At 41.1% G+C, this 18171-nt stretch overlaps 1 protein-coding gene across 1 annotated transcript in view; it reads left to right on the top strand.

The window, feature by feature from the left end:
* The window catches only part of ATP8B4 (ATPase phospholipid transporting 8B4 (putative)), a 185983-nt gene that overhangs the window by 56688 nt on the left and 111124 nt on the right, over window positions 1-18171 (top strand). Inside the window, exon 6 of the mRNA XM_055132113.1 lies at window positions 12662-12732. Coding sequence (XP_054988088.1) covers window positions 12662-12732 — 71 coding nt within the window. The remainder of the gene's footprint in view (window positions 1-12661; window positions 12733-18171) is intronic.

The following is an 18171-nucleotide window of genomic DNA, read 5'->3' as shown; positions in this document are numbered from 1 at the left end:
CTCTATGGAAAGCAATATGGAAATTTCTTTAAAAATTAGGAATAGAAATCCCATAGAATCCAGTGATACCACTTCTTGGCATCTGTCTTCCAAACACAAAGACATTAATTTGAAAGGATATAGGCACACCTATGTTCATCGTTGCATTTAGGACAATAGCTAAGATATGGAAGCAACCCAAATGCCCTACTATGGACGGATGGATCAAGATGTTGTAGTATATATGCACAATGGAATACTGTTTGGCTCTAGGGGAGAAAAGAATCATGCAATTTGCAACAACATGGCTAAAACTATAGAGTAACATTAATGAGGTCAGTCAGAAAGAAAGACATCCATGGAGAATGATTGTTTTCTTTGTGGGACTTAAAGATACACAGTAAGGGGGCAACACAAGAGCCAAAGGCAACTTATTGGAAGAACTGATGAACACAGTTGGAAGGGAGGAATTTTGAGGGAGGAAGGTGGGTATACTGGTGATGAGTGCGGTGCTGGGGTTATGTACCTGAGAAACCATCATTAGCAGTACTATAAACCACAGAACCTCAATCAATATTTTTAACCCTAAAAATGGCCAATATTCTGAATATGAATTTATGGGAGTGAGATATAAGGCAGTTTGCTTGAGCGGCCACCAGTAACATCTCCAGTCTCCATTGTGAGACTTGTTACTGTTTTTGACATACCGAATACACCACGGGTAGCTTGCCAGGCTCTGCCATTCGGGCGGGATACTCTCAGTAGCTTGCCGGGATCTCCGAGAGGGACGGAGGAATCAAACTCGGGTCAGCCAAGTGCAAGGCAAATGCCTTACCCTCTGTGCTATTGTTCCAGTCCATCTGTGCTATCGCTCCAGTCTGTCTGGAGCGATAGCACAGCCGGTAGGGCATTTGCCTCACACGAACCTGACCCAGGTTCAATTCTTCCATCCCTCTTGGAGAACCTGGCAAGCTACCGAGAGTATCCCGCCCGCATGGCAGAGCCTGGCAAGCTACCCACGGCATATTCGATATGCTAGAAACAGTAACAAGTCTCACAATGGAGACGTTACTGGTGCCCGCTCAAGGAGACGTTACTCGTGCTCGCTCAAGCAAATCGATGAACAATGGGATAACAGTGCTACAGAGATATAAGGCCAATTTTTGGGGGGGCCACACCCAACAGGGCTAATTCCTGACTCTGTGCTCAAAGGTCATTCCTGGTGATGCTCAGGGAACTATATGTGGTGTCAGGGATTGAACATGGGTCAGTCGTGTGTATGGCAAGTGCTCTCTCCCTAGCCCCAGGTCAAGGATTTTTATTTTGATGAAATAAATGGCTGTGAGTGAATACTTTGAGGTTTTGAGGTCTGTTATTATTCTTCTCTACAGTTCCTCTTATTTATCACCATCTTTTTCTTATTCTAGAGTCATTTAGTTGTAAAAAGCAATAATATAGTTATCATGTAGTTGATGAATCTGAATTTTAATTTTTTTTCTTTTTGAGTCACACAAGGGTTACTTCTGGTTCATGCACTCAGGATTAACTTCTGGTGGTGCTTGGGGGACCATATGGGATGCTGGGAATCGAACCCGGGTTGGCTGCGCTCAAGGCAAACGCCCTACCCACTATGCTATTGCTCCAGTCCCTGAAATTTAAATTTTAAATGATAATATTACCTGAAGCTTACATATTTCCCTTTTTGTTTTTGTTTTGGGGAGGTCAAACCTGGAAGTGCTCAGACATTACTCCTAGCTCTGTGTTCAGGCATCATTCCTGGTGGTGCGTGCTCAGGGGGCCATATGTGGTGCTGGGGGTTAAACTGGGGTCAGCTATGTGAAGAGCAAGTGCCTTTACTTCTATACTATTTCTCAGGCGTGTAATTTTCTTTTAGGACATCATTTCTATTTTTGTTACTATCAAATATATTTTCTTATAAATATGCTCATATTGCATGAACTATTTTTAGTCTTATTTTTGTACAAAAGAAATATGATATTGTAGATGATAAAGAAGTTCAAGAACTCCATGTGTGAGAACAGTTTAAAAAACAATCGAGGGAGATCCATATATGGCCTTCTAGTTAATTCTGCACACTTATCTTTCCATCAAGTTGTAGAGAAGATACCCTTATAATCTTTTCACAATTCTGACTTGGCTTTTTAATAAAGGAGGCCAATTTGATAAAGCTTGCCAAGCCAAACCCGAACAAAGTGACTTCTATTTTTCATAGCAGTTTCCCAGTGACTTGGAGGCCAATCAGAGAAAACAGTATAACTTGGGGTATCAGATGCTCTGAATTCTAGTTCTAGCTCTGTCTCTAAACTCTATGATTGTGGTATTAAATCTCTCTGATCTTTGGGTTCCTCAATTAGATGTGATGATGCTCTCATCTTGCTTTTGTAAAGTTTGTGGACTTTGAGTTATTTTATCCCATTTAGTATTTGTGGGGAGAGACTTCTTCCTCCTCTTTTTCCTGCTCCTTTTTGTCATCCTCCTTCTACTGCATTTGGGCCACACCCAGTGTTGCTTAGAGTTTGTTCCTGGCTCTGAGATCAGGGATCTTTCCTGGTGGTGGCAGGGATTGAAACTGGGTCAGCCACATGCAAGACAAGCTTCTTTCTGTACTATCTCTTTAGCCTTAAAAAAAAAGAAAATCTAATGATAGTTGGAGATCTGAGCCAATTTTTTTGCATGTAGCTGTCTAGTTTTGCCAGCACAATTTGATAAAAATGCTTTTCTTGCTCCACTTCACATTTCTTGCTCCCTTATCAAAGATTAGGTGATTGTATATTTGGGGTGGTTTGTCGGAATATTCAACCCTGTTCCATTGGTCTGTGGCTCTGCCTTTGTTCCAGTACCATGCTGTTTTAATTATTACTGCTTTATAGTAGAATTTGAAGTTGGAGAGGTTGGTTCCTCCCATTTTCTTTTTTCCAAGAACTGCTTTAGCTATTCGTGGGCTTGTTGTTCCATATGAATTTCAGGAGTGTTTGCTTCATTTCTTTGAAAAGGCAGCTGAGATAGAGAAGGTAACACCTAGTAGAGAATATTGGGAGGACCCACTCAGGTTGAAAGCCGTCTGCTGAAAGTAGACTATAGACCAAACATGATGGTCACTCAATCACAATATCCAACAGGAGAGAGAACAAAAGGGAATGCCCTGCCGAAGAGGCAGGGTGGGGTGGTGGGGGTTGGGGTGGGGGTGTGGGAGGGATACTAGGAACATTGGTGGAGGTGAATGGGCACTGGTGGAGAGATGTAAACAAAATGCAAACATGAAAGTTCATAAGTTTGTAACTGTACCTCATGGTGATTCACTAATAAAAATTAAAAAAAATAATCTAGTCATCTGTTTCCATATCCTGGTACTGTACTAAGCATTGTAATGAACATCAGTGTAAAAAACTATGCACGCTGAAGGATGTGTGTTTGCGGGCTCTCCAGGTGGCTCTATCTCACCGCCCATGTTCCATGCTCTGGAGCCACTGTGTATGGGCGGGATGGAGATGGCTGCTGGCCAAGGACAGGTGAAGGAAGAATGAGGACCAAGATGGAAGCTGATTAGTTACCGTTTATTCAATCTTTTGTCTCCCTCATTTCACACACTCTTCCTTCCTAGCTCCTCATTCCTCTATCCCAGCTCTCTGGATTTTTCTCTTTCTTCACTCTTTCCTCTTACTTGTCTCTCTGGGCCCTAGTCATGCCCAGCAAAATCAACATAAGAAAGCCCTTCCAGAGGGCACATCAGGTTCAAAGGAAACACAACCTAGAGGCATTCCCCTCCTCCTAGCATCTTAATTAACATCTCAATATTAGTTATTTTTGTATGGGCACAGTAAGAGATATTTGGAGGCTTGGGTGGAGAGAACAGATGCCCAGGAGGGAAAATATCATGTAGAATCAAATGACTCCCAGGTTACAAAAGCATAGCATTTACTACTATCTTCCTGTGCTGGTACAAAAGGACATGTCTCTGAATAAACTATGCAAAGGACTCAAGGAGAAGAGAAAAACAATATCTACAAGCCAACAGAACACAAAGAAAGAAGTTATAAATAAACACAGAGGAATGGGAGCACTGTGTTGGGAACAACCCCCGTCAACCTAAACCACCTGAGGCTATGTTATCTTACACATGAGTGTGCATTAGTGTTTTAGTGTTTTGGGGATTAGATGCCCAGAAGTGAAGTCACTTCTATTTTGAATTTTTTCAGAAATCTCTATCCTATTCCATAGAGGTCGAACCATATGACATTTCCACCAACAGTGAGTGAGGACTCCTTTTCCACCACACCCTCAGCAGTGCTGCTTGTTTTAGCCTTCTTTGATGTATAGCATTCTCATTGCATACCATTAATTCAATTTTTTTTCTGATAAGCATTGATAAGCACTTTTTCTAATACCTTGTGGTCATTGTATATCTCCTTCTAAGATGTGCTTTCTCCCCCAACTTTTTGACGGGATTTGTTCTTTTTCTTTTCTTTTCTTTTTTTTTTTTTTTAGCTTTGTGAATGCTTTATACCACAGATGTTGGCCTTTTATCTAATGTGTGGTGTGCAAATATTTTCTCCTAGTCCATAGGGTGTCTTGTAATTTTACCCCTGGTTTCTTTTGTAGCACTGTAGCACTGTCATCCTGTCGTTCATCAATTTGCTTGAGTGGGCATCAGTAATGTCTCCATTGTGAGACTTGTTGTTACTGTTTCTGGCATATCGAATACGCCACGGGTAGCTTGCCAGGCTCTGCCCTGCGGGTGGAGTACTCTCGGTAGCTTGCTGGGTTCTCCAAGACGGACGGAGGAATCAAACCCAGGTCGGCCGCATGCAAGGCAAATGCCCTACCTGCTGTGCTATCGCTCCAGTTCCTTTTACCATGCAATTTTTTTTCTTCAACATTTTTATTTCTCACTGCCTGAAACATGCAAAATTTTAAAAATACAGTCCAATTTGTTTCTTTTTTTGTCCCCTTCTCCAATGAAGCCAACTCATTTAGGACAGCTCTGAGGGCACTATCTTGCAGAATTTGCTGGTGCATTTCTTCATATATTTTATGCATGGATTTTTGGGCTACACCTGGCGATTCTCAGTGTTTGCTCTTGGCTCTGCACTCAGGAATTACTCCTGCGGGTGCTCGGGAGACCACAGGGGTGCTGGGCAATGTGCCTGGATCAGTTGTGTGGAAGGCAAATGTTGTATACCTTCTGTACTATCTCTCCAGCCCTTCAGTTTTGTATTTTTTTGCACGTGACCACCCAGTTTTCCCAGCACTATTTGTTGAAAAGGCTTTTCTTCTCTTTATGCACTTAGCTCCTTTGTCATAGTTGGGAACAATATTATCCCCTTATGAGGTTGTTGAGGGAATAATGTGTGACATGCTGCAAACTATTTTTGTAAACATTTTAAGAACTTTGTAGCTTTATTTGTTATTTTTGCTTGAAATTTTGCTTAATTTATTCTCCAACTTAAGAAACATTAATTATGCCTGCCTGAAAAATATTTGAAGACAATATTGTGGATTCTGAAGACACATATATTTAAGGGACTATTATTTTTTGTTTGTTGTTTTGTTTTGGAGCCACACCAGTGGTGTCAGCTTCTGTGATCTTCAGCTTCTGTGATCGAGGGTCTTCTTCTGAGCTCTGGGGACTATATGGTGCTGGGATTGAACCTAGACCTCGTGAATATACCCAAGAATATATCTCTTCAGGTATTATTTAAGGGATTCTTTTCAGATTTCCTTAACTGGAACAATTGTTTCAGATTGACATATGGCAACTGTGCAGGCTTTTTTTTTTTAACTGGTGGAAGGGCATTGTGCTGGAAAATATTATCATTCTTGGGAGATAGAATTGAGCCTCTCCTGGAGTGCCAAGGCAGTTGACTCTACTATTCAGCAGTAACCATGGCTTTTTCTTTTGACCCAGAGTTTAGAAGAAAAGCAACTCCAGGTCCAAAAATTATCTTTATGCTTCCTAACAATTTTAGAGCACAGGTGATAAGAATGAGAAAATCGTACTTAATGGGATTTTTTTAAGCTTGGGAACGAGAGGCTCAAGGTGCATGAAACTCAGGTGATACTATTCTTTTAAACATAAACGTGAGAAATAAGCCCGAAGAAAAATTTCAAAAAATATTGACGTCGGTGGGCCCCACAGGTGACTTTCGTGAAGCGGGGAGGAGAAAGATGGTCACTTTCTCTCCAACCGCCTCAAACATCCGGGACCCAGGGTTACTGGGTTCTTGTCTCGCTCTCGGAAAAGAATTTCAGGAGTAGACAAGCAGTGAAGTAACAGACTTTATTTAGAAGGTCTTAGGGAAGGAGGAAGAGATAAGTGGAAAAGGAAAAGCAGTAGGAGTAACGCGCTCAAGAAAGAACTCGGGCTCCTCCAAAGATGGAGAGCGCTCTACACACACCCTAGCACTGGACACGAAAGCATGAAAGTACACATCTCAAGGGGGGAGATGCAGGCGACACATGTGCTCGGCCACATGGCACAAGCAGCACATGGGCTCAGGCAGCATATGCGCGCACTTCCTTTGTTCAAGGTGGCCTTTATAGGGTTTCTCTTACCTGCCCCCACGTGGGGGCTTCTTTCCAGGTAAAAGTCCGTTGCTAAGGTTACCAGGGAGGTTGGGAGTGGTGATGGCCTTCTTTGGGGAACCTCCTGGGGAGGGGTCTATTATCCTCAGAGTCTGTTGAAGGTCTTATCAGGTGCGGTTCCACAGGGTGGAGGGGTCTATTATCCTCAGAGTCTGTTGAAGGTCTTATCAGGTGCGGTTCCTGTATCCACAGGGTGGGTCAGTCTCAGGATTCTCCTCCCCGGAGACTTTGATGATCTAAGTTTCATTGCCAGGGGCCTTTCCCTATCTACCTGCCTACATCAATATGTTTCTGCCCTGTAAGGTCAAGATGGAGCTGGAGAGATAGTACAGGGGTTAAGTCACTTACTTTGCTCATGGGTAACCTGGTTGAATTCCTCAGCACCCCATATGGTTCCCTGAGCAATTCCAAGAGTGATCTCTCAGCACAGAGCCAAAAGTAAGTTCTGAGCACCACAAGGTGTGGCCTGAAGACAACATCACTGCTGTATCACTGTTATCCCGTTGTTCGTTGATTTACTCGAGCGGGCACCAGTAACATCTCTATTCCTCCCAGCCCTGAGATTTTTAGCAGCCTCTCCTCATTTGTCTTTCCCAATGATTGGAGGATTTTTCAGGGTCAGGGGAATGAGACCTATTGTTACTGTTTTTAGCATATCAATTAGGCCATAGGTAGCTTGCCAGGCTCTGCCTGTGTGTGTGGGATACTTTCAGTAGCTTGCCGGGCTCTCCAAGAGATAGATAGATAGATAGATAGATAGATAGATAGATAGATATAGATAAACTAATTATGCAGCATAAAAGAATTGTGGGACTGGAGCAATAGCACAGCAGGTAGGGCGTTTACCTTGCATGCGGCTTACCAGGGTTCGATTCTTCTGTCCCCCTCAGAGATCCCCGGCAGGCTACCGAGAGTATCCCACCCACATGACATAGCCTGGCAAGCTACTAGTGGCATATTCAATATGCCAAAAACAGTAACAAGTATCACAATGGAGACATTACTGGTGCTCGCTCAAGCAAATTGATGAACAATGGGATGACAGTGCTACACACACACACACACACACACACACACACACACACACATTACTCTATAATGTGTCACCCGTCCCCCTCTGGGGTGCCCCGAGTGAAAACAGCCTGGCACGGAGTCCAATGGCATGGTTATGGGGGCCTCATTTTATACTCCTGTCTGGGAGGAGCAGCCATTGAGATCTGGAGGGTGGCCAATGAGGAGGCTGGGTGTGGCAGGGTGTGGCTTATGGGTGTGATCCCTGGGTCACTGGAGATTGGGGGATAGCAGGCAGAGGATCTCTGTTTCCGGGTCTGTTGAGTCCAGAGTCCAAGGTCACAAAGTTCTGCATTATCTGGGTTCTGTGGGACTTCATTCATGCGTGAGTCTTAAACTGTCCAGAAAGCGGTCTGGAGCATGGTGGCCATTGGGTAGTGGAGGTCGGCTGCCAGGGCCGGGTCCCTTGGGGCAGAGGGGATTCTAACCCGCCCCTTTCTGGGGTCCTTCGAGTGAAAACAGTCTGGCATGGAGTCCCAGGGTGTGGCCTGAAAACAACATACATATGAACAATCACAATAGGTAGTTTTCAGTTCAAGAGTAGTATCAACTCTTCATGAACATTCTTTTTTTTTTCTTATTGAATCATTGTGAGACACAGTCATAAAGCTTTCATGACTGAGTTTCAGTCATACAATGATCAAACACCCATCCCTCCACCAGTGTACATTTTCCACCACCAATGTCCCCAGTAGTTCCCCACCCCCATCCCTATCCTCTCCCTGCCTCTATAGCAGACAATTTTCCCCCTACTCTCTCTCTACTTTTGGGCATTATGGTTTGCAACATAGATACTGAGAGGCTACCATGTTTGAGTCTTTACATGAACATTCTTTCTATACTGGGTTTTCTCTGGTAACATTGTGACAAGTCAGAAAATAATTTGTCTAATAAGCTTCATTAACTTACTTAGAGCTGAGGTAATAAGTCTTTTTTTTATTGGTTCATCATGAAGTACAGTAACAAAGCTTTCATGTTTGAGCTTCGATCATACAGTCATCAAACACACATCCTTCACTAGTGCACGTTTTCCACCACCCAAATCCCCAATATTACCCTCCCCTTCTACACCTCCTCATGCCTGTGTGGCAGACAATTTGCACAATACTCCCTTTCTCTACATTACTTACCTTCAATATTTCAAGACCAGTCCCACCACCACTCATACCTGTTGAAAGGGCAATGTGTTTTGTATTGCTTCTTTTGGATGCAATATAATGTTGCGCGGCCATGAGAGCAGCCATGTGCTCTAGAAATTCTAAAATTTTAATAATTAGAGTCTGAAGAGATAGCTGCAGCAGGTTGCTCGGATCCGAGATTCATTTGTGTATCTCTGGATCATGTCCATGTGGGAGCTTAAGTAGAGGGTGACCGAATGTAGCGTTGTCTCAGAGTCCCATTGGGGTGGGGGGAAGCAGAAGGGCCCACTTCTCTTCTCCCCTGTCCCGTGAGGCTTGCGTTTGCCTCCACCACCACTCGTACTTGGGGCTTGTTGCTGACTTCTAGAAAATGGCGGCTGCTGGGGCTCCTAGAGGGCAGGCGGAGGGATAGCACCGGCCCCCTTCTGGAGCAGCTCAGTGGCCTATTGCAAAGTCCGGGGCCATCTCTGCAGCAAGTTGCTCAGGTCCAAGATTCGTTTGTGTGTATCGCTGAGGTAATAAGTCTTGAGAATGCAAATCCATTAATTTTTTTAGAGACTTGTTACAGATTTAAAAAAAAAATTCCTTTTTTTTAAAGGAGGTATTTAATTTTATTTCAATATGCTTGAACAAGACAAAGGAACACAATTCAAAATAATGAAATGTTCATTAGCAAGTTAGTAATGAAAAAGGGTATTTTAGAGAACATATAAGCAGGCTTCTACATGAAACGCAGTAGTCACACTTGCTTTGTAGTGTCTTAATGCATTGTTGTCATGTACAAAAAACCTCTTTTGGGGTTTGTTTTGTTTATAACTTATACAAAATTAAAAGTGCATGCATATGAGAAGAGGGGAATTCTAAGATTTTTTGAAAAGGTAAAAAAACTCAACATAATTGGAATTGAAATTGTGCTTTTGAACATTGCCAGAGAAATTTGAGTCTGTGTGTCAGTGTGCTAGCATTTTATTTTATTTTATTTTATTTTTTATAGGTAAAAATAGGTTTTATTTGGAAGGTCTGAGGGGAGCGGGGACGAGAAAGAGTAACATGCTCTAGAGATAAAGTGGGCTTCTCCAAAGGCAGAGAAGAGACTTGAAAGGCCTTTCAAACCCATTTTTGTCTGGATATTCTTAAGTTGTCTTTCATGGAGTTTTCTGTGGACTTGAGTTGATCAGGTATTGTCTTAAAGGGAGAGCTTTGAAGTTTTCCATGATCCTCCTTCATGTGCTTATATTAGACTTTGGTCTCTGCTGAAGATTGTCCTCTCTGAGGGGGTCCAACCTTCTCAGGGCCTGTGCTGGTGCCAGATAATCAGGCCTAGTTCCTGTACTCACAAGTTGAGATTTTGCAGCCTTGTTGAAATACCATATTTTATAAACTAAACATAGAAGATGATTTTATGATACAGCATAGCATAATAAGAGCATCTATTTTTTTTGACATCTTTTTTTTAATGACCTGTGCTAGCATTTTAGTAAATTCTTTTTCCGGTTATTCAAATCCTAAAGAATTTTCTGAAAATTTTTGTTTTGTTTTTAAATAAAAATATAAATTTGAGTGTATTGATATATTCAGATATAGAAAGCTTCCCCAATTCTTACCCTAAATGGGATGAGTGATTACCAAAACTGAAGTGAGTGATTTTTTTTTTCCCTTTTGGGTCATACCTGATGATGCTCAGGGGTTACTCCTGGCTTTGCACTCAGGAATTACTCCTGGCAGCTCTCAGGGATGCTGGGAATCGAACCCAGGTTGGCCTTGTGCAAGGCAAACACCCTATTGCTCCAGCCCTGAACTGAATGATTTATCTGTGTGAAAAACAAAACATTCTGAAAGTCTGAGCCTTTCCCAGTCTTTGCCATCTTTTGTCTTCTCCCTCACTTCATTTCTGCTTTACCTTCTCTGTCCTTTTCTTACATACTCCCTCCTTTCATTGATTTATTTTTTATGTTAATCTTGTGACTTTTGTTTTTCATTTCATTTGTTCTCTCTTTAAAATGTCTTTGCCTCTTACCTTTTCTATTAGTTTCCATTTCCTGGGCTGGGAATAATGGTAGTGGAGTACCCACCTTTGGTTCTAAGCACTATCAACTTTTTTTTTTTTATAACTATTTTCAGTTTCCTCCTTCTATTTCATTTGCTATCTCCTTTGCCTGCAGCTGGCTCTTAAATGTTTATGCTCAGCAATTAAAGTCATGCATATATAAACACTTACAGTATTTTTTTTACTGGGGAAAATTCTGTATTTAAAACCATTATCATTAATTATCAAAACAAAAAAAAGAATAACATGGATTAGCTATTTTTTTGGCAAAAAAAAAAGTGAATGAGGGGCTACAGAGATAGTTCAGCAGGTAGGGCTCTTGCCTTGGACTCAACGACCCAGGTTCCATCCCTGACACCACATTTGGTCCACCACCAGAAGGGATCCCTGACTACAGAGACAGGAGTAATCCCTGAGCACAGCTAGATGTTGCTCAAAAACAAAACCAAACAAAATTAAGTGGCTATTAGTTTATGTGATGCCCCTGCCATTGCTTATATGTTGATAATTAAGGATGCAATGACAGATGAGGGAAGTGGAGTGAGTGTTTGATTCAGGTCCTTTTATTTAATTTTTTTTAATTGAATCACAGTGAGATACATAGTTGCAAAGTTGCTCATGACTGAGTTTCAGTCATATAATGTTCCAACACCTGTCCCTTCACCAGTGTACATTTCCCATCATCAATGTTTCCAATTTTCTCCTACACACCCTCCTATCCCTCAGTCTGCCACTGCCACTGTGACAGTCACTTCTCTCTCTCTCTCTCTCTCTCTCTCTCTCTCTCTCTCTCTCTCTCTCTTTTTCCCCCACCCCCTTCCTCTTGGGTATTATGGTCTGCAGTACAGATACTGAAAGGTTATCATGTATATTCCTTTACCTTTCAACACTCAGTTCTTGTTCAGAGTGATCATTTCTGACTATTATTATCATACTGGTCCCTTCTCTATTGTAATTGCCCTTTGTCCCCACGTGCTGAGGCAAGCCTCCAACCATCAGCCAGTCCTTGTCCCTGTTCAGGTCCTCTATCAGAAGAATGGGGCAGGATTTATCCTCTCACTCCCCACCAACCCCAAGATACTCCTGACTTATTAAGAATGTAAGCATCCCACCAAGGCGGGAGAGAAGTGCAGTTAGGATAGAGAAGAGACCACTAGGACCACAATGACATTGATAGTTGGAAATGATCACTCTGGACATGCACTGAGTGCTCAAAGGAGGTAAAGTGATACACACAACACCCTTTCAGTAACAGTATAGCAAACCACAGTGTCAAAAAGAAAAATGAGAGAGAGACAGAGAGAGACAGAGAGAGAGTGAGCGAGAGAGTGAGAGAGAGAGAGAGAGAGAGAGAGAGAGTGCTCCATATTTGCCATGGCTGCAGCAGGGATGGCGGGGAAGGACGACAAGAGGGAACTGGGGACCTTGGTTGTAGGAAATGTGCACTGGTGAAGGAATGGGTGGCGGAACATTCTATAACTGAGACTTGACCATGAACAACTTTGTAACTATATATCTGATGGTGATTCAATTAAAGAAAAAAGAAGAAAAAAGAATGGAAAGGTATGGGTGGAGAGATAGTACAGAGCTTAAAGTGCCTGTCTCATATTTCACTGACCCTGGCACCATTACATGGACCCCAAGCACTGCCAGGGTTTACTTCTGTGTACAGAGCAAGGAATAGTCCCATGCACCTTTGGGTGTGGCTCAAGCACCCTCCCCCTCCACTATCTGAAAAAGGAAAAGAAAGTGGGACGGGTGATAGAACACAAAATTTTCAAGCAAACTTCCTCTAAATATTCTTTATCATAATTTTCAACAGGCTGATCTGCTTCTCCTGTCAAGCAGTGAGCCCCATGGTCTGTGTTATATTGAAACTGCTGAGCTCGATGGGTAAGTGATTGCCTTGAGAATAATTAATTGAATTTGACTTTAATTCATTCAGAATAATAGCTTCAGGAAGAGGTCTTAGCTTAGACCTTAGAACTTATGCCTCATTTTATTTTCTTAGATGAAATAGAAATCTTAATTACAAAGTGCATTTGCCAATTACTTGGCAGATCTTTTGAAGACACTGTTGTTTCTCTTGAATTTATTTTCTTTCAGAAAGAGCGAGCTAGACATGTGCATGGGAATAATTCTATTCAGCAACTCTTGACTGAGGTTCCTTAGAAGATTTTCCCCCTTTGTTTTGGTTCATACATTTTTTTTTTAAATTCAAGTGACTCTGTAAAGAAAACGAGAGAAATATCCAGAAAGGGTCTCTGAGAAAAGAAGCACTAATTTTCGTTAGAAGGCAATATTTGGAACAAGGACAAAGGAGGATGTAGAATGAGAAGCAAGAAATGAAATGGGATGCAGTTTTTATGTTTGTGTCATAGAATTTGTTGTTATTGTTTTTTTGCATATCAAATACGCCACGGTAGCTTGCCAGGCTCTGCTGTGGGGTCGAGATACTCTTGGTAGCTTGCCGGGCTCTCCGAGAGGGGTGGAGGAATCCAACCCAGGTAGGCCGTGTGCAAGGCAAACACTCTACCCTCTGTGCTATCACTGCAGCTCCACAATGGATTCGTTAATGGTGCCCACTCGAGCAAATAGATGAGCAACAGGATGACATAGTCATAGTGACAGTGACAGTCATAGAATTTATAGACCACAGAGAAGTTCTGCTTCAGAGGACTCTACTTGTATGCCATGATAGCATTCATTGAGGGTCAGAGATATAGTAGAAGGAATAAGGTGCTTGCCTTGCATCCAGCTGATCCCAGTGAGATCCCTAGCACTGTATGTGTTCCCCAGAAAACTACCAGGAGTTAATCCTGAGTACAGAATCAGGAGTAGCCCCTGAGTACCACTGGTTTGAAACCCCACCCCCCTAATATTGAACACATATTTCTAATAACACTAAATACATTTTAAGATGAACTTTATCATTTATTCCTGATGAGGGTATTATGTAAGATCCACTGTATAGATAAGAAAACCAAGACTGGGCTGGAGCGATAGCGCAGCGGGTAGGGCGTTTGCCTTGCATGCGGCCGACCCGGGTTTGATCCCCGGCATCCTATATGGTCCCCAAGCACTGCCAGGAGCAATTCCTGAATGCAAAACCAGGAGTAACCCCTGAGCATCACTCGGCGTGACCCAAAAAGCAAAAAACAACAACAACAACAACAACAACAAAAAACCCCAAAAACCAAGGCTTAGAAAGGGTAAGTCATTTGTTCTCAAATTATAAACAGTGAAATTAGGATTCAAACTAGTTAGTCTGACAAAAAAGTCAAAAATATTAATCACCGCCTCTCAAATAATTGTCATATTAAGCTATTGAAATAGAGTTTGACCTGTTTGATCCTTCCCGTTGTTTGGTAGAAGTTAAAATAGTGGTGGAAAATTGTGGGTTTGATTTAGTTCATTTGAAAAAATAAGTGAAATCAATAATTTGATACCTTATTTTAAAAATATAGAAAATAAAAAAAAATAAGCCCTACATAAAAACGGAGGAGGGAGATAATTTAGACAAGAGCAGAAGTCATTAAATTTGAGAACAAAAAAAATTAGAGAAAAATCTATGATATAAATATGTGATTTTCTGAAACATTAGTAAAATTGATGAAAGTTGGACTAAAAAGGTAGTAAAGGACATAGGGCATTTGCCTTGCATGCAGCAGAAGCAGGTTCAATCCAAGCACAGTTTATAATCCTCCACACCTTGGTAGGAGTGATGCCTGAGCACAGATCCAGGAGTAAGCCCTGAGCATAACATGGTGTGAACCAAAATGAAGCAAAAAAATGAATAAAAGTGAAGAAGACTGATAAAAATAAAATTACCAGTATCATACATAAATTTCACTCTGGATACTAAAGTGTCACCAGGAGGATAAATAAATCTATGCATAAATTTAATAACTTAGATGAAATGGAGCACTTTGTCCAAAAATACTGTAACTCATTCAATATGAGATTCTTTGAACAGCCCTTTAAGTATTAAGGAAATTGAATTCAAATAAACATTTATATAATTTTCAAAGAAACAGGAGAAAATCTTTGAAATCTAGGGCTAATTAAAGAGTTTTTAGGGGCTCCAGGAGACATGGCACAGTAGTGGAACACATGCCTTGTATGTGTAAGATCCTGGGTTTTATTCCTGGCACTGTACAAGGACTTGCCCCTTGGCTGAAAATCACAGAGGGGAACATCAGCCCTCCTGAGCACTGCTTGGCAGACACCCCAGCACCACCAAAAATATGTTTATCATCACTAACCATTAGGGAAACCAAAATTAAAAATCACAATCAGATATTCATATACATCTATCAGGACAACTAAAATAAAATGTCATGACAGTTCCAAATGCCATCAAAGTATATAGAGAAACAGGCTCTCCAATACATTGCTGATGAGAATGTAAAATATGCTGGAAAATAATTTGTCAGTTTCTGAAAAATACAAAGCATGCGAACTACTATATAATTCAGATATTTTATCTTAGAGAAGTGAAGACCTTATTTTAGAGAAGTGAAGATTTATGTTTTTGTAAAAATCTATACACAATTGTGTACGGCAGTTTAATTTATCACTCCTTCAAGCTTGAAGCAGCTTAGAGAGCTTCAACAGATGAATGGGTGAATCACATGTAGTACATTTCTATCATGGAATAAAGCTGAGAAATAGAGAAGAGTAAACCCTTGACACATGCAGCTAAAATATCACTGTATCACTGTTACCCCGTTGCTCATCGATTTGCTTGAGCGGGCACCAGCAACATCTCCATTGTGAGACTTGTTGTTACTGTTTTTGGCACATCCAATATGCCATGGGTAGCTTGCCAGGCTCTGCCGTGCGGGTGGGATACTCTCGGTAGCTTGCTGGGCTCTCCGAGCAGGACGGAGGAATCAAACCTGGGTTGGGCGCATGCAAGGCAAACACCCTGCCCTCTGTGCTATCACTCCAGTCCAATGTATAAATATGGAGCTTTATATTTAAGGTTTGGAAAATCCAGCAATTAGTCTATTTTCTCATTGGGGGATGGGAAGAGAAAAGGGAGGGCACCACCTGGGTTGAAAGGTCATATGTCAGACCCAATCTCGAACATAGGAGTTTCTTTAAATTTAATTAACTTATTTATTTTATTCAGAGAATATTGTTGAGTAAGGGGAAAATTGCCATTCATAAAGGTATGACTGGTATGATTAAAAGGTAAAGGTATCACTGTATGATTCCATTTATGTAGCATTCTTGAAATGACAAAATTATAGAGATGTAGAATAGATTACTGATTTTCAGGAATTAAGGATGGGTAGAGGAGACAGAGAATTAATGTGATTACACAGGGCAAAAGATTTTATTGTTATAGGAATGTTTTGTATTTCAGCTTTTTAAAAATTTTTTTTTTATTAGAGGATCACTGTGATGTACAGTTGCAAACTTACGAACTTTTGTATTTGCAGTTACTCATACAGTGATCATTTACCCATTGGCTTTTTCAGTGTTCCTAGTTCTGCTTGTGATGATATTGAAGTATAGTTTTGCAAGATATTCCCATTACAGGAAACTGAGTAAATGGTACACAGGATCTTTCTGTATTATTATTATTAAAAAACTTTTCTTACCATTTTGGGCCATAATAAGTGTGCTCAGGGATCACTTCTAATGTTGTTTGGGAGAACATATGTGGTTCCAGGATCAAGCCCACGAAGATATATATATATGTACATATATACACACATATATACACATATACACACATATATGTATATATATATATGCCCTGGCAAGCAACTTTTATGCCCAGACCCCTTTGTATTATTTTTAATGCTCGAAATAGTTTGAATGTGTCAAGATATTCATGCAGATAAAAAGGATTTGGGCCTTCTCCTCCTCCTTCTTCTACTTTCCTTTTCTCCCTTTCTTCTGCTCTCCTCTTCCTTCTTCTTTCTTTTTTTTCCCTTGTTACGAATTGAACCCTGGTTCTCCACATGCAAGGCATACACTCTACCACTGAGCCACATCACTGGTTTACCGAAATTGTCCTTGGCCTTCTCAATTCTTACTCATTTATGTCTACTAAGAACAATAAGATTTCAGTAGATTAGATTACTTCTATTTTTGTTCCCTGGCTCTGCACTCAGGGATCACTCCTGGCAATTCTCCGGGGACCATATGGAGTGCTGGGGATCAAATCTGGATTGCTTGTGCAAGGAACACAAACAACCCTTCCCTCTGTACTACTCACTGTACTTTCCTCTCTGGCCCCTATTAGTTTGCCTTTAAACAAAATAACTACAATTATGCATTCAGTTTAGTGTTTCCTACCAAAAACTTTTTTAGTTACAGGCATTCCTTGAATTAGGTGCTTATCCTCATGACATTTTTGTGAAATTTGTTTATGAGAAGTTAGATCAAATATCTTTCAGCTACTTTCTTCTTGGTTCTCTAAACTCAATTATTTCATGGTTTGGCATGTATTTCCCCCACAGTCTTTTTTTTTTTTTTTAAAAAAAAACAACAAAACCTGTCACTTGTTTCTCTCAAGAGGACCCATTTGGGGCAGCACTGAGTGACATGGGTGACTGGTATATATTTCACCAACATCTGTGGACTGAACAAATCTACTAATGTTATCATAAAATATAGAACTCTAAGCTCTATGATCTGAAGTTACAGTGAAGAGAATTAAGTTGAACTGAGGAAAGTGGATTAGAGAGCTTTTATCCCAAAATATGAGTTGATGGTCTTCAGATATTCATTTTGAACGTGAATTTCATCAATGCAAGTGAGCATCTGCCTGATGTATGTATAGTTCTGTCTGGAAGAAGTCTGTCACCCATTGAGTTCTCTGCTGGTTGTGAGTCTCAATTTATGGGATTCTTGACTTGATGCCCCAAGAAAAACACTGTATTCCTTTTTCCATTTAAATTTCCTCTCAGAGAGCCCGGCAAGCTACCGAGAGAATCTCGCCTGCACGGCAGAGCCTGGCAAGCTCTACCCGTGGCGTATTCGATATGCCAAAAACAGTAACACCAAGTCTCATAATGGAGATGTTACTGCTGCCCACTCGAGCAAACCGATGAGCAATGGATGACAGTGACAGTGATTTAAATTTTAGCTACTGTGAAATTAGCAATGTCGTTTGCAAGTAAAACTCCTCTCAGATAGTAGACTCTAGAGTGATACTGGACTCTTTCATTTGGCAACTGCGCTCCCATTCCTATTGTGTGTTCTAACTCATGCATGATGTCTGAGTAAGTTCTAGTGAAACCATATTTATTATTGTCCTCTGTTCTTTCAAACAGCAAAACAGATTACTGTGTTGTTGCACAGATGTGCCGT

The sequence above is a fragment of the Sorex araneus genome, chromosome 3, assembly GCF_027595985.1.
Source record: "Sorex araneus isolate mSorAra2 chromosome 3, mSorAra2.pri, whole genome shotgun sequence".
Classification (NCBI taxonomy): domain Eukaryota; kingdom Metazoa; phylum Chordata; class Mammalia; order Eulipotyphla; family Soricidae; genus Sorex; species Sorex araneus.
The sequence above is the reverse complement of the archived record's forward strand: the minus strand, read 5'-3'. Positions and strand labels throughout refer to the sequence as shown.